Source organism: Camelus ferus, chromosome 5 (assembly GCF_009834535.1).
Source record: "Camelus ferus isolate YT-003-E chromosome 5, BCGSAC_Cfer_1.0, whole genome shotgun sequence".
Classification (NCBI taxonomy): Eukaryota; Metazoa; Chordata; class Mammalia; order Artiodactyla; family Camelidae; genus Camelus; species Camelus ferus.
Genome location: NC_045700.1, coordinates 69397515 through 69414955, shown reverse-complemented (window position 1 = coordinate 69414955; position 17441 = coordinate 69397515). Strand labels below are relative to the sequence as shown.

Genomic DNA, 17441 nt, shown 5'->3' with positions numbered 1-17441 from the left:
TTAAAATCTTAAAAGAAAAGCAACTTTAAGATATTTTATAGTTATATATTAAAAAGAAGATTAATTGCATAGCCTATTATAACATATTTAAGTAGAATTACTTATAATATTAAAAAATATAAAATAGCAAATGCATTTTATGAAACCTTGTAGGTTAATTTTACAAATGTATGTGCTTTTTTGGGAGAGGGGAGTGAAGTAATTAGGTTTATTTATTTTATATTATAAAGTTTTCAGTGGTATTCTTTACCAATTTCATTTTTACTTTAATTTTGAGATATAAAACATCTCAAAACTCTTTAGATCATGCAGAACCCAATAATCAGTATAAAATACTGGGCCAGGGTTTTTAATCTCAGGACCATTGACATCTTAATGTGGGGCCTATCCTGTGTGTAAAAATGTTAAGTGCTTTAGTTGATCAGACATTTAAACTTTTTCAGCTATTAAATAATAGAAGAAAATGGAACTGAATATGATATCAGCATGGAACAGTCTATTGATTCACTAAGAGTCAACCATAATGATTCTGAAGAGTCAAAAACAGATTCTCAAGTATTTCAGGTAGGGATTCAGCTGGGAACTTTTTTTCCATTCTAAGGGAAAACGACATGCCATTTAAAAATTTTTTATGCTTAAGTAGTGTTATATTTAATGTATTCAAGAATTTAATTTTCCACATTTCTGTTATGTATTTAATTTTATAGAGCTTTTACTTAAAGTAATATATTCATAAAAATGTATATACAAAGAAAAATCTGTATGTTGAATCTATATATTTCATAATTTCAGATTTCATTCCTGTGGAGAATTTGAAATAAATTGTTCAAAAATCAACAATTTCACTTAGAAGTTCTTTCTGTCTGTATCAGTCTATGAATTGGTAACTTTTGCAAAATGTAAAGTGAATAACTGAAAAATGAATGTTTCCATTTTATTATAGACATTCTATTTTTAAAATTGTAACATTATATTTTACAAACACCCAAGTGTTTTTTTTTTTTTTTTCCCTTTGCAAAAGCACCTAACCTGTATGGATTCCAAGGATGCTTCCTTTGGACAAAATGGTTCTCCTAGAGTTTTACCCATCACCACTCATGAAGCAGATAATTCACTCACATCACGGAATATACCAGGGCCCCTGACTCAGACACAGACTCTTTCTGCAGAGCAGTTTCACCTAGTGGACCAAAATGGGCAACCTATTCAATATGAGCTTCAGTCATTGGGGGATTCTAATGCACAAATGGTGAGTAGATTTTTTAAATAACCAGTTTTATGCTATTTAGCAAACTGTATTAGTCTTACTAGATGACTTTAATTTCATGACACTATTGACTCACATTGCTTTGAAAATACTATTTCCATGACATTCATTTTTAAGTTATATAAAGATTTTAAAAGATTTCCTCTCAGGGCTACAAGTAGTACTTGAAACCGATACATTCCAGCCACCGTAGGCAAACTGGTGCTTTGAGATCAGCTGGAAATACATCATAATCTGTAACTAGTGCTAAAGTGCCAGGGCTTACATACAATTTACAATTACTTTTTGTATATACATTTTGCTGAACTCAAGGTTACAACATCTCATTTACTGATTTGCATACCACATGCTGGGGTGTGCTTTCTTGAAGAAAAAGAAAGTAATGGAAGTACCAGTGGAATACTGGAAGTTAGACATACCTATCTACCTACAAGGATCAGTAAGGGTATTTGTGATGTGAATATCCATGCATAAAGTTGAAAATGCTGCTTTGAACTGTTTTAAAGTTGGTCAAAAGTATTTATGACCAAGTTTGTAGTGTGAATAGAAGAGGTGAAAGATGATTTTGATTAAAACTATTGAGAAAAATTTCTAAATTGCTCTTTGATTAATAATACATTTACATCAGTAATAATGTGAAGAACAATTTATGTCTCTTGTTTGTCCTATATTTTCCAAATTTTCTACAATGAATATTAATTCAATAGTAAAAATTATTTTAAAAATCACAACTTCAGTTATAAATTATACCATAAATAGGCAGCCACTTAACCTAAAATTAATCCTTGTTTTCATTTCTAGTCTAGAGCATTCTAAAATTAATCTGTGTTCTTTTGCTCCCTTATAAACCAGCTAAATTTTGGGGTTGAGAGTAATTGGTTGAAAGGTGGCTAATTGTAGACAACGTTTTTTGTATGTTCAGACTCAGTGTATTTCTGGGCTTACTTCAGGACTGAAGTGCAAAGCAATGGTAAGCTTCTCTAACCATACTGCATCACCAGCAGGGATTAATATGCAATGAGTAATCTGAATGTGGACTAATTCATTTTAATATTTCATGCCCAGAATGAAATACTTATGTAATTTCCCCTGTTATCTGACATTTATTCTAGTTTCTGTCTTGACATTTAGAAAGTCTGTATGTTCCATTAGAAGAATAAAAGGATCTAAATGTGTGAAGGGTCATCATTTTACACATGCTTTTCTGAAAAGCACATTAAAGTTGTTTGCATCTGAAACAAGTTAGAGTTCCCAGTCTCTTTGTAATTCTATTAAACTTTCTGTATAAAGTGACTATAAAGGTGATTTTACATTGCTTGGGGTAGGAGATGATACAGAAGGTTATTTGAAGCTATGAAGTAGTAATCATGTGGCATGAGCATGGAAATAAATGTAAGGAACATGGAGTGTACGAAGGTATTGTCTCCAAAGAACCGAAGATCAGAAAGTGGTTAAAAGGAGACAGTCTCTTGGGTTTGAATTTCAGCTCAGGACTATATAGCTTACGTGAGTATTGTAACCAGTGTGTGACAATTTCTTTGTGTATTAAATGTATATAATTTGTATACATATGATGAGAATTAAATAGGGTAATACATGTGAAGTCCTGCTACACAGTATGCACTCAACAAATTTAAGCAGTTTTATCATCAGAGTTTAGTTATTTTTTCATGTTGAATTGTTAAGAGGTATGGCAAGATACTTTTATCTCAAGAAACTTGGTAAACACTAGGGGAGGGAAACAATTTCTACTCTTAATTTCTGAGAAGTATTTATGATTACATTTAAAACATTGTACATTTCTGAGAGTTTTTGTTTGTTTGTTTTTAATCCAAATTTAAAGTTTTTCAAAGACTCTTAAAAGTAAGAATGTCACCGTCTATCTCAGGCCATCAGCAAAGTTTTCACGTTTTACATAGCAAAAGGGGAGTCTGGGAAAGTGGGTTGGAATGGTTAAGTAGAGTTACTTGCACTAGAGAAAACTGAGGACAGCGGATTTCAGGTAAAACAGTAAAACTCAGTAGGAGAGCAGTATGTTAGGTGATATAGTTTATGAGGTGTCCAAAAAGACTAGAAATACAGGCTAAACTTATTTTTGAATAATACGTTAGTTGTATTTTTAAATGATAGGCTCAAAATGTTTTTCTTCAAGTTCAGACCCCTTTTTAGTTGACATGCCTCTGAATTTGAGGCAGTGGATTTATTTGTTAAACTGGAAAAAAAAAAGGAAATAATAAATATACAATTTCCCTATGTTTTCTGACTTTTGGGGCACTCTTTCGTATTCCTTATGGACCAAGACAGGGTATATAAAATTGCAGAGATATAAAAATAAATCTTGTTTAATTAGACATCTAACAAGTTACTGTTTTTAAATGAAAATGACTTAAAATATGAGATAAATGATTACCAGACAAATAGGTCAAACATGTGTGGATAATATAGTAAGTAGAAAATAGTAGATGTATTTAGTCCCGTAAGAGACTTGTTCAGATTACTAAATAATTAGACCTCACACCCATGTATGATTAAGACCATAGGTAGTTAAGGTCATAGGATATAAGGTCAAATTGCCTGTTTTGAATCCTAGTTTTACCACATACCAAGTGTGAGACTGTGGGAAAAAATTTTGTGTACCTCAGTGTTTTCATCTATAAAAGGAGAAAAATAATAGTATCTACTGTAGAGTTAGGCATGTCTAATAATTTTCTAAGTAATGATTTTGTTGAATCATTATAAACTTACGCATTTGGTTTTTTTTTAAATGCTTCCAAGATGATTGTTGCCAGCCCATCAGAAAATGGACAGGTGCTGCGTGTAATTCCATCTACCCAGACAGGAATGACCCAAGTGATTATACCTCAGGGGCAGCTTGTGGATGTCAATAGTCCTCAGGGTGAGTAATAATGGGATACAGGGGATTTGAGAATGTTTTAAAGAACAAGTATATATATATTTCAGAAAATCACCTCATGTTAGTTAATGCTAAAATTGATCTCTTTGGGTAAGATTGTGAACTGAATAATTAGAAAAAGTTTCTTAGCTCAAATAAATTTCAAGTTCATTTTTCAACTCCTGTCTAGGTTAGCTGTCTATTTCATTTTGGAATTCTATGAAGCTGGTTGACTCTTGCTTCCTCCCAAATGACCAGTGAGCATAAAATAAATTCTTCTTAATTTTAATAACAGTAATAATGACAGCAACAATAGCAAGAATATAGTGCTAATAGCTACTGGAGAAAGGTTTACATTTGTATTTTTATCAGTATTGTTGTTAGACATGTGACATTACTTTTTATTTAACTATTCTTATCCTCTTTGCTCTTTTCCTCTTTACTTTTGGTCCTTCAGATTTAGAAAGACTCGTAGGCTCTACTTCTTTTTATTTTATTCTTTCCTTAACTATTTGAACATATCCCTGTTAGTATCCCTATCTCGTCTTTTTACTTCCCTTCCTTTTCTCTCTATTTGAATATTTCTATCTTTTCTAACATCATAGCTACACTGTTGTCATTTTTCATAGAAAATGACTTAGAATAGATGTTCTTTAGTGTTATGATTCTTTGTCATTGATGACAGTTATTAAAACTTAAGGAAAAAGACATACTTTGCAGAAAATATTATAAATATGATATAGAAACCAAAAAGAGTTTTACATTTTCCTATTATATTTGAAACTCTTAATATAACATTTATTTCTGCTAGTTTTATATCTTAGCTGTTCAATGTAAGTTCCAAAACTTAATTACAAGTAGTTTAGTAATTAGTATTACAGTTTTAAAGTAAACAAGTTTATCAGAGAAATTCTGAATAAGGCATTGTAAGTTTGTTATCTCTAGCTTCAGAGCGTATCTTCCCTTTCCTATTTCAAATATGTGAGTTCCAGTTAATTACATTCTCATGGTCATTTTCAAGATACTGATGTTGCTTTGTTGTTGTTATTGTTGTTAAGATGTCTCTGAAGAGAAACCCAGTGATAGAAACTTACCAGCTGTAAGAGTGGATGCTCTAGCAGACAATAACAGTGGTTACGTTCTTCATCCACAAGCATCCCTCACATTGTCCAAAAAGACGGTGACCAGGTGAGTCAGTGGGAAAGAGGAACTCATCTTCTGCTATCACTATGGAAATCTCTTTTTAAATTAATATATTTAAAGCTGGCTGACTCTAGAAAAGATCAGAAATTCAGGAAATGGAGTAAACTATCATCAAATACGTCCCTAATTATTTTAATAGCATCTTGGCAGCAGGGAAGCTACTTTAGAAGCTATAAATGGCCAAAGTGCTGTTCTTCCTTAGGGACACTTGCCTGTTATCTTTTGAAGCAATCTGAAGACATCTGGCACTAATGGAGTTTTTAAAATAAAGAAATATACATTCTAGTTCCTAAAATTTTTAATTGTTCATCATATATTTATGCACTTAACTCATTTGTGGTAAAATGTTTAAAATGTTTTTTGTTAATGTCTGTTTTTTTTGCCTTAAAATAACACTTTATAATAATTTAAGGAAATACAGACATGCATTTTGTATTATTTATATTCTTTAAATTTTCTATGAAAATATTTTAAACTTAACACAGTATTTGTGACATTTAATCTTATAACTTGATAAAATATCATTTTACTGTTAACAGGTCACCTCAAGATGGTTTATTAGTGTGTTTTTTAGTAAATAAAAAATAATTCTATAATGAGAAGCACGCAAAATAAGCTCTGAGAGAGACATATAAAACACTTGAATTTGTTGAGACTAGGTATTTGGAAGAACAAACTTAGGCCTTTGCTTTAGCAATTGATAAAATAGTAGTAATTGAGTGCTCGCTTCTGGAGCATATATACTAAAATAGTAGTGATTGAAAAAAATCATAATTACAGTAATTAGTCCAACCTGTCATTATTATCACAGTTTCTAATTTATGACCTTGATGTTGTCTTTGACAGCGGTGAAGAGGATAAAGCAATTGAATGCTATGTGTGTGTATAACTTATATATTTTTATATTCCCCTCCATCTCATCCCGTCCCAGAATGCTTGAAGAACCCTTTTTGGCTCCACTTCAGCCACTTTCTTCTAACACACCTATCTGGGCCTGTCGTCTTAGGAGCTGTGAGGTGAGTTAAAATAATCCTTACATAGATTTGCATAATTGATTATAACTACAGTTCATCTCAAAATGTCCATTTTGAGTAGAAGTTATATCTGTAATATTTTGTTCATGTTTGTGCTCTTATCTATTGTTTTATTCCTTAGAAGACTGTACTCTCTGTTAAAGCAGATTTCATGTAAATCTCTTCACATTTCACTACCATTACTTCCCTGGCCAACTCTTTTCCCTTGTCTTCCATGAAGCTTCACTATCATATTTCCTTTTCTTTCTTTGCTTGCACTTGTTTCTTTTCATATTCTCAGTGGAAAATCTTCAAGATTCACCATTTGACCTTGATTTATTTCTCTATATTTTATCCCTTGAAGAGCTTATCAATTTTGTTGACTTTCAACTCTCACTTGTATAAAAATGATTCCCAAATCTATATCACCAGTTCTTTAATTCTGCCCTTGTTCTTGTCCAAGATCTCAAGCTACTTACTTGCAACTTTACTCGGATTTCATCTCAAATTCACCATATCCTAATTAGAAATTATCTACCATACCACAACTAGCTCTTCTTCCTAAAGTCCTTGTCTGTGTAATGACAAATACCATTTCCTTAGATACAAAGTTTTAAACTAATTTCTTCCTTTCCCATATTCAGGTAGTCACCTGATTCTTTTGGTGTTGCCTTTAAAGTCTCTTTTTTGGCTGGGATGCCGGGGGAGTCTCTTCTACAGATCTTTGTTTTCTTAAACTCAGTTACATTAACAGCTTTCCTGTTAATTTCTTTGACTCTTCTATTTCTTTCTCTTTTTTTTTCTTTTGCAGGGAAGGGGTAGTTAGGTTTATTTATTTATTTGATTTTTCACTGGAGGTACTAGGGATTGAACCCAGTACCTCAGGCGTGCTAGGCGTGCGCTCTACCACTTGAGCTATACCCTCCCCCCCGACTCTTCTATTTCTAATCCTTACTGTGCAGTTTTCTAAAGCTACTTATCTTTAAATATTACTTTCTTTGTGTTTTCTGACTGCTTAATAAAAAGTTCAGTGTTATTTTTTTTCTAAATCATTTAGCCACTTGTTGCTAGTGTTCAAGGTCTTCATAACCTGGTATCACCTTATCTTGTCCTATTTATTTCTTACTTTTCTCCAACTCATCTTTCATTTTTGTTAGTCTTCCTACTTTCTACAGAAACTGCAGAATCTTCCTTTATCTCCTCCTTCACTTGTTTTTATTTCTACTTCCTAATATGTTATTTTTTTCTTCTACTTACCTTTCTAACTACTGTTCTTCAAATCCCAGTGCAAGTCCTGTGTGTCTTTTCTGTAATAATCTAATGATTACTTTAGCTTTTACCAATTTATCTCTTTAAAGTCTTTGATATTTGTTATCATTACCATTCTTAATTATTGGCTTCCTTGGTTGTTCATTATTACATTACATTTAGACTATATACTTTTTGAAGAAAGGTACCATATAACTATACATGGTAATGAGTATTTAATTATTAAGATGCTTCATTGTTTTAAACAAACCTTAAAATATAGGAAGGAGAAGCATTACTTCAGTTTTAATATTTTGGGAAAATTTCTTATAATAAAGTCTAATGATGTATTACATTTGTTAGGACATTGTCACTGTTGTTGCTTTTCTAAGTCATATATATGTATGATAGTATAGATAGTAAGATTTTTTTCCCCCTTACACTCTTTGTTAGTCATGGTTTTTCAGTGATTTCCTGAAGTTACTTTCTTGTTTGATGAGGATTTTTAAAATCATTGTTATAAACTTCATGGAATGCTATGGACATTAAAGCATTAGCAGTTACATGGCCAGATTACCTTATTTTACACCATAGTGCATTGTGTGGCTTATCTCACATCATACATCTTTTAAGAGGTTAATTAAAACTGTCCAACAGACTGAATTGTCTCGAACAGTGAAGGATTTTTTTTTTTCTTCAAGCTGTATCAATAGTGAAAAATGTTTTTGGTTAATGTCTGAAGAAATACTTTCTGCATTTTACTTCAAGATATTAGTTAGTAGTCCTTTTAACTTTTGAATTTCCATTTAATGTTGTTTTTCTTATAGGCACTTTTTAGATTTGACCAAAATATATTAGTTGGACAAATTTAAATACTGTATTAAACTTCTATCTCCTGATAATAGGTCTGATTATATTGTACTAATTTTGGTTTTTTCCTTTCATCGACAACATTTTTTACTCTATTCATTTTATTTGTTAGAAGAATGTTATAGATAGACTTTATGATCCTACTTTTATTTGTAGGGGATATTTTGATGAAGAAATATCTAGGCATTTTCGTGATTTTTAGGAGAAATTACAGATAAAATGTATTGTTCGGCGTCAGATAATCTCTTTTTATCATGGCCCAAAGTAGTGCTACAGCAGTATGTTGATACCTTCCTTTTGTTAAATGTATTCTTGCAAGGTGAAATATTTAGTCTGACTGGGAGGAACAAGGTCCCTATTCTCACATCTCTGCTCTTACTCTCTGTAAGGGGGAAACATACATGGAGTCAATTCTAGGTCTATATACATTTCAGTGTAAGAGATCACAGTTAACAGATTTTCTCTGTTCATATAGAAAAAAGCTTTTCTTCTAGTTTAGGGATACTCACAAGGTTGCGGGTAGATAATATCAGTTTACTTACATGATTCATTTATACCTTGCCTTGTTTCAGGAGGAATTTAAGACAGCTTACAAAAATACATAAAATATATTATTAGCAAGGTGGAAGTTAAAAGTGGGAGCTAAAGAATAAAGAAAAACGAGAATGGAACCATAAAATGGAAGTAAGAAATGTATATCTTCATGAATTATGTGTGTGTGTGTTTCTGTATTCCCACACACACATCTATAATCTAACATCTACATTTCAAAAGGGGAAACATACTTAGTTACTAAGTTCTGTATCATTAGGTAAAAGTAATTATGCTAATTTCCATAAGACAAAAGAAAACCTTAACTATTTTTGGTACTAAGACCAGACAGGCATTTCTCTCAGAGAAGGATCTTCATAAAAAGAATCTTGATATAATGAGCAAATTCTTTGACAGCATTTTTATAGGCGATACCATTGCAATTTTAATAGGTTTTTAAATATACTCATTGCATCATATCAAAAACCAGTTTCAGTAAAAAATAGTCCCACAGGGAACCAGTACATAAAACCAGGATGGTTTTATGTTGATATAGTTGGATCCAGGAGTAGAATTTTAAATGTTTGGAAGAATGAACACACAATATGTTCTTCAAGCTATTTTCCCTCAATACTATTTCTCTCAAACAAGATTTTGATATAGTATGGCAGTGAGTTTGGCATTATATTCTCTAACAAACTCCTGGAAAATACCTATTTGATGATGTTGATTTGAATTCAGATCAGACCTATTGGTTATAATAGACCATTGATCTGAGGGGAGAAATGACACTCTTTTCTGAAAGCTTATGAGTCTTTCATCTTGGACAACCACCTTATTAAATTTTTTGTACAATGAAACATACTTGCTAATAATTTTGTTATTGAATTTCTACATGCAGAAAATTGGAGATTCATACCGTGGCTACTGTGTAAGTGAGACTGAATTAGAAAGTGTCCTAACATTTCATAAGCAGCAAACACAGAGTGTTTGGGGGACTCGCCAATCTCCGAGCCCAGCCAAGCCGGCTACACGCTTGATGTGGAAATCCCAGTATGTCCCATATGATGGAATTCCATTTGTCAATGCAGGTACTTTCTAAAAGAGTTATTTTAAAAGGTTTAGAAGCAGCCATGATTCGTTATGACAATGTGATTTTGCTAAGGTGATACATTTTCATTTTGGTAGATGACAACTGACTGTTAATTGATGAAAATGCATATATGAAAAGAAAGTTTACAGCAAACATAACCAAATATTTTGTGTTGTAAAATTGTATTTTAATATATTAGGGTAAATAAATAATACTTTATACTAATAAACAAAGTAAAAAGTATTGAAATTCCAGCTTTATCTATTTAATAAAAATTAAACAATAAAGTGATTTTATTATTTTCAATATCTATAGCTGGATGATTTTTTTTCCCCATCCAGTCCAGATACTCCCTCCTTCTCTCTTGATTTGTTTTGTGGGAAAAATCTGTGTGCATTTATATATCTTATAACCCTGGAGTTAATGAATATAGTTTGTATACAATCTGGAGTTATCATACAGAATTCTAAATGTTCCAGTATTAGCGTTCTTAAGCATCAAGTATTCTCAAACACTGGGCTAGTGTTTTCTAAAGCAGTAGAGTTTCAAACAACTCCCAGAGAGTCCCTCTAGCACTAGTTAGACCCCCAAAAACCTAAGAATAAGTGATTTATTTCATAACTGTGGGAGCACTGAGTCTGCTGAAGAGTTGCAGCCTCATCCTGGACCTCTGAGGGTAAAGGGAACTACTTAGAGGAAGACGAAATAAGTGTAACGCCTTCTGCCTAGACTTAATTCTCCTCCCTAGTTCTAATACCTTCTTAACCCTCCACAGGCAGCCACTACATGAATTTGGTGTGTATTTTTCCAGTCTGTATTTGTATACTTTATCATGTATATTTGTATTTATAATAATGTATTTTATTGTTTTGAATATTTTCAAGTGTACTCAAGTAATGAGCTATAGACATTGTTAGGTAAACTTTTCACTCACTCTTATTTTTTGAAATTATTCATATTAATACTTATAAATCCTAGTTAATCTAATGTAATTATTTTATAATTTAATATTATGGAATATTAAACTATTATTTACATTTGGTCATTCCAGCATTATTTTTCTAATACTCATTTAGGTTTTTTCCAACTTTTCAATATTACAAAAAATGCTTTAGTCTAACCTCCACAGTATACATTTTCTGTTGAAAAGTTGTAAGTAGTTTTTCTAGAGTGTATGCATTAAAGTGGAGTTGCTGAGTTGTAAAGTGTGCTCATTTTGTCTTTTCAAGATTATCTTAAATTGCTCTGTAAAGTGGTCCAAAAATCCCTCTCTAAATTTTTTTTGGCCAGATGTATTTCAGAATTCTGAATTTTTGGAATGTAATATGGTAATATTACAGAATACTCCTAGCAGGTATTCTCTAAACAATATCACATAATCAAACACAGTAGTACTTTATGTATAGTCACATTAAGAGAAATAAAAAAGTCTGTAAATAGCTTCATAAAGTTCAGGTCAGGTTTTGCAACCAAATGAATCCCCCCAAATTTTTTTTCCTTGCTTTTTAAACTTCAAAATCATACAACCTGCATCAGTTTTTAGTCCTTTTAACAATGTAGAAAAATTTCCCTTTCCTATGTTTGTTCTATGACTTAGCGTTGTCAGATTTTTTTAAATCTTTATACTATGGAAATTTTCATATGCATGTCCAAGTAGAGGTAGTAATATGTGAACTATCATAACTCCATGTATCCATCAGTTTCAGCAAGCATCAGTTTATGGTCAGCCTTGTGTCATTCATACCCCTACCCACTTCTTCATTCTCCATCCACAAGACGATCTTACAGGAAATTCCAGATACCGTTTCATCTGTAATTGTTAAAGTCTATAGTGTATACTGAAGTACATATCTGAAATATAAGGACTCTTTATATATATATAAGTATAATGACAATCTCATTATCACACTTTAAAAGAATTAACAAAATTTAAAAGAATTTTTGTCATGTATTATGCAGTGTTCACATTTCTCCACTTATAATTCTTCTTGCATAGGTTTGTTCACATTCATGTGCAAATAAAATTCATGGTTCAGATTTGGTTAATGTATCTCTTAAATTTCTTCTCATCTAAAAATTTCTCTCCTCTTTTCCCCCAGGTAGTTTGTCCTGTAGAGTTTGCCATATTCAGTATTTTGCTGAGTCCATCTCTGTGGTGTTTTTAAGCTTGTTCTTTTATCTCCTGTATTTCTTCTGAACTGTTAGATTTCGGGGTTTGATAAATGAAGATTTAATCTTCATTAAAGTATTTTGCAAGAATAATTTTTAGGTGTGCTGTGGACTTCTTATTGTTACCTATGTGGTATTTATAATGTTGAGATTGATCAGCGGATTCAGTTATTTTAGAGTATTATCTTTTTTTTTTGTTTTTGCCAATCTGAAGAGTGTGAGATAGTGTTTTATTATTGTTTTAATTTCCATTTCTTGTTTGCTAGTGAAGTTGAACATCTTTTTATTTGTTTATTTAAAATCATTTTCTTTTCTTTCTGACTTGCCTGCTCATAGCCTTTGCTCATTTTTTTTCACTAGTTTGCTTTTATTTTTTTAAAGTTATTTATAGTTTTTTCTATTCAGCATATTCTTTCTTTTATGTATTATAAAGTACTGTTTCCAAAACTGGGTTTTCCCACATTATTTATGGTGTCTTTTAAATAGAAGTTGAAAATTATAGTATCACCTTTATCAACATTTTTATTTATGATTGGTGTTTTTGGTTTTATATTTGAAAAGTTTGCTGTACCTTACATAGATTAGGATATTCAACTTAAAATCTTAAATTGTATAGTTTCCACTTCTGTTTATTTGTATTATCCATTGCAGTGTAACAAATTACCCCAAATATGGTGGTTGAAAATAGCAAACATTTATTGTCTCACAGTTTCTGTCGGTCAGGAATCTAAGAGTGGCTTAGCAAGGTGGTTCTGCCCCAGCCCCCTCACAAGACTGCAGTTAGGTGCTGGCTGGAGCTGCAGTCCTCTCATGGCTTGACTTGGGGAGAATCTGCTTCCAAGCTCACTCATGTGGCTGTTGGCAGGCCTTATTCCTTGCCACGTGGGTCTCTCCACATGATATCTAATTTCACCCAGAGATAACAGTCCAAGCAAGAGCAAGAAAGTACCCAAGAAGTCAGAGTCCTTTTATAACCTAGTATCAAAAATAGTATCCTGTCACTTCTGCCATATTCATTTGAAGTAAATTAGTAAGTCTAGCCCACACTCATGGGGAAGGAGTTACACAAAGACACAAGTACTATGAGGCAGTGGTCATTGGGGGCCATCTTAGAAACTGGTAATCACATTATTCTGACAACTCAAATAGAAATATAGAAATAATTATAAAAGGAAATAAAAGGTTAAATAATATTAATATTTACTAACAAATGTAACATTTACTAATTTTTCCACTTATAAAATAGTAACCTTATTATTAAAAATCATATGTATGTAATATCAGTTGACATTCAGTAAATGTGGTATTTGCCAATTTCCTTACCATAATTTGGTACATTTGGTAAGTATTAGAATAAACTTTTAAATTTATGTGTGTACATCTTAGTAAGACTTACTGATGTTTTCTCTCCTCTAAGGTTGTGTAATTGGAAGTATAGATTTTGTCATTGCCACCACCAAGTTATTTTTAATCTAGTATCCAGAACAGATGGATACTTGAATTAATATCAATAGTTGGTTTTGGCCCACAGGGAGTAGAGCTGTGGTAATGGAATGTCAGTATGGGCCAAGGAGAAAAGGTTTCCAGTTAAAAAAAATCAGTGAACAGGAAAGCAGATCTTGTCAGCTCTACAAAGCTACTTGTCCAGCTCGGTAAGCTTTACTTTCTTTTATTTCTTTTTTTATTAAGTCCTTGTTTTTGAATATACACATTTTATTAAGTTTTAGTGCCAAAAAGTATACAGTGAAATTTGTTTCCTCTTACACTGCTCCCCATGTCCCACTCTAAGGCATCAACTCTTACCAGTTTCTTGAGTAACTTTATAGAAATACTCTGTGTGTATGTGTATAGATGTATACCCTACTTTACCCTCAAAAATGTTGAAGATTTCTGTAAAGATTACCAATATTTTTCTTTTCTTAAACTTAGATAGTATTGTACCTTCTTTCCTACTATGAATTCACATTGATTTATTTCCATTCTGAATACCTATTGTGGTTATTTACTCCAAAACTATATGCTTCATACCAATGTGAATGTAGTGACATATACTATTATACACTTTTTTTTGGTTCCCAATATATTTCAAAGCTGGCTCCATGTCTGTATATAAATGAACTGAGTCCTTCTTTTTATTGATTGATTTATAAATTGAGATATAATTGACATACAAAATTATATTAATTTCTTGGTTCCTTCTTTTTAATAGCCATATAATATTCCATTTATAGATGAATTATCATTTACTTAATTAGTCCTCCAGTGATGGACATGAAAGCTCTGAGAAGTATTCTTTATTATCATCTACAAAGCTGCAGTAAACATTGTACCTATTTGTACACTTATATATCAGTGGAATAAATTTCTTAAAATTAACCTGCTAGGACAAAGGTTATTTTTTTTTATGTCAACAGTTATTGCAGAGTTTCTTCTTAAAGTGATTCTACCAATTACAGTCATACCAGCAATGTATAAGGCCAACATAGTAAGTTTTATGTAGAATAGGACTGCCGAGTGGTCATTCCTCTGGGTGAGAATGAAAAATGTGAACCAATAAAAGGTTTTTATAATGTCCTTTACTAATATTCTTTTTTCATGCATTGAAAGTATTTTAAATTATAAAATAAAATGAAATTTAAAAATAAGATGTAAAGGTTGGATTTTGTTCAGCTTTGAAACATTTTATTCTAGCATTACATCTCATATCACAAACCTTAGTATTCTCAAGAAATTTTTGGGTTTTTTTTTTTTTGAGCAGGGAGAGTAATTAAATTTGTTTGTTTGTTTGTTTATTGGAGGTACTGGGGGTTGAACTCAGACCTTGTGCATGCTGAGCACGTGTTCTATCACTGAGCTATATCCTCCCTGCAGTCAAGAAGTTTTTAAAGCCAATTAAGAAGGCTTTTCATGCTTAATCTCATCATGCTAACTTTAGACAATATTTAACCCTGACCATTAAACAAAAATTTCAACTTTTAAATATAAGCAATATAAAACTTAAGCGGTAACTTGGGAGAAAATCTCTATATGTGAATAATTTTATTCTCTATCATTCTACAAGTGCTTTTTGAGTATCTACTTTGTGCCCAGCAACTTACATTGGGTGCCTTGGGAAGCAGGGAGACTAAAAGATGTATATGATTTTACTTAATCATGGGAAACTTAAAATATTGTTGGTAGGTCAGGAAACAAAAAACTATTAGAAAACATAATAGTAATGGATGTAGTATTAAATGTGGGGATTAGCTATCTTCAGAGAAGAAATATATCCAAGCAAATTCATAACAGGAAAGAAAGTACAACTTAACCTGGATACTGAAGTTTAGATTGAATTTGGGTAGGTAGAGAATTAGAGTAAAGCTATTATAAGCTAGGAGAATGATATAAAGATATGGTATGATTGTATATTTGATATCAGAGGAGGAAGGAACATTGAAAAAGTAAACACAGGAAAAGCAATTTTATATTTGAAGTAATTAAAAGATGGGTAAATAAGCTAGCTAGAATCATATGGAATGCCTTGAACATTGCTAAGAAATTTGTACTTGATTAAGGAGCCGATAGATTCTTCAACAGAGAAGTACAAATGTAAAGATTATTGTGGCATTGATATATTAAGTGGATTTAAGAAATAGATGACTGGAGGCCCAGAGGCCCCAGAATGAGGGTATTAAAGTAGTCCCGGCATGAGGTGTTTAGATTCCAGGAGAATGGAGAAGAGACAGATCCAGGAGGAAAAAAAGCTAATATTCATAATACTTAGGTTTTTTTACTAAGGTAATGATTATTGTTAATTTGCTAAGTATTATGCACTGAGAATATAGTATATCTTTCACATAATCATCTGAATGCTTTCTAGATTAATAAAATTTTTTCTAAACTTTAAGGCTTAAATTAAACTTCTGTTTGATTAGTTAGATTATCTTGAGGTTATAGTATAATGAAACAAATTCTTCTTTTTCTTATAAAAAGGATTTACATTAAAAAGGTACAGAAATTTCCTGAATATAGAGTTCCTACAGATCCCAAAATTGACAGGAAAATAATCCGAATGGAGCAGGAGAAAGCCTTTAACATGCTAAAGAAGAACTTGGTAGATGCTGGCGGTGTTCTTAGGTATGATGTTTATATAGTTCTTTTACTTTACAAAATAATTAGCTCCATTTGCAAGAATTCTGTCTGTAAGGGAAATTATCTTTTCCAATTATTTCATTAAGAAATGGGTTTTATAAGGTAAATGTCTTACTAGTAGCTCTCTAGGTATTAAAATGATTTGCCACTGTATAGGCCATTGAGTGTATCAGCCAGATATGGTAGATAATTCTCACAAAAGAATTCTGTATACCATGTGGAAGTTTTTTGCCAAAATGACAAGTACATATTTAGCAACACATTTCATTATATATTTAGTACTTTGTTTCAGATACTTATTAGGAGCTGAACTTGCAGTCACCTGCATATTTTTTTAAAACCCGTCTTTGATTACTTACGGCAGCCAGAAATGAACTCTAAGCCTTATATAAAATACTGTCTTTTATCTTTTATGCTTCAAGTTTTTAAATAAGAAATATTAGCTTTCTTTCATACTTTCCTTTATGTGCCAGTCCAGGTAAAGATTTTGCAGTTGTATAATGGAGTTAAGTATGTGGAATATAGTTTTGTGTGATCTTTAGAAAGACTTTCAGATATATGAAAAATGAGTACAGTCAATAATTAGATCCTTCAGTTTGGAAAACACTGCATATAATTTTTAAGTAGGCTCCATGTCATGCAATAGTCATTGCAAGCACTTTGTATAAAAATATTTATTAGAACAGTATCCTGTCAGATCAGTTCATTTTCCTGCCATCTGTTTTTCACACTGCGTGGCTATACAAGAGAACTATATTCACCTTTTGGTTGATTCTCTTGCTTGTTGGGGCAACAGGAGCTTTAGTGTTGTGGAGGCAGTATGTTGAGTTCCTGTCAGAGAAGATTCTCTCACATAGCTCAGTTTTTTTTTTTAAACATTATTTTTATTGAGTTATAGTCATTTTACAATGTTGTGTCAAATTCCAGCGTAGAGCACAATTTTTCACTTATACATGAACATACATATATTCATTGTCACATTCTTTTATTCTGTGAGCTACCACAAGATCTTGTATATATTTC

The 17441-nt window shown here is 31.7% G+C and overlaps 1 protein-coding gene across 1 annotated transcript in view; it reads left to right on the top strand.

Annotated features, from left to right (window-relative positions):
• Window positions 1-17441, top strand: part of CARF (calcium responsive transcription factor) — a 42061-nt gene that overhangs the window by 11914 nt on the left and 12706 nt on the right. The window contains 8 exon segments of the mRNA XM_006189439.3: window positions 444-564; window positions 1022-1249; window positions 4043-4163; window positions 5219-5348; window positions 6295-6379; window positions 9927-10116; window positions 13819-13939; window positions 16260-16403. Coding sequence (XP_006189501.3) covers window positions 487-564; window positions 1022-1249; window positions 4043-4163; window positions 5219-5348; window positions 6295-6379; window positions 9927-10116; window positions 13819-13939; window positions 16260-16403 — 1097 coding nt within the window. The 5' untranslated portion in view covers window positions 444-486.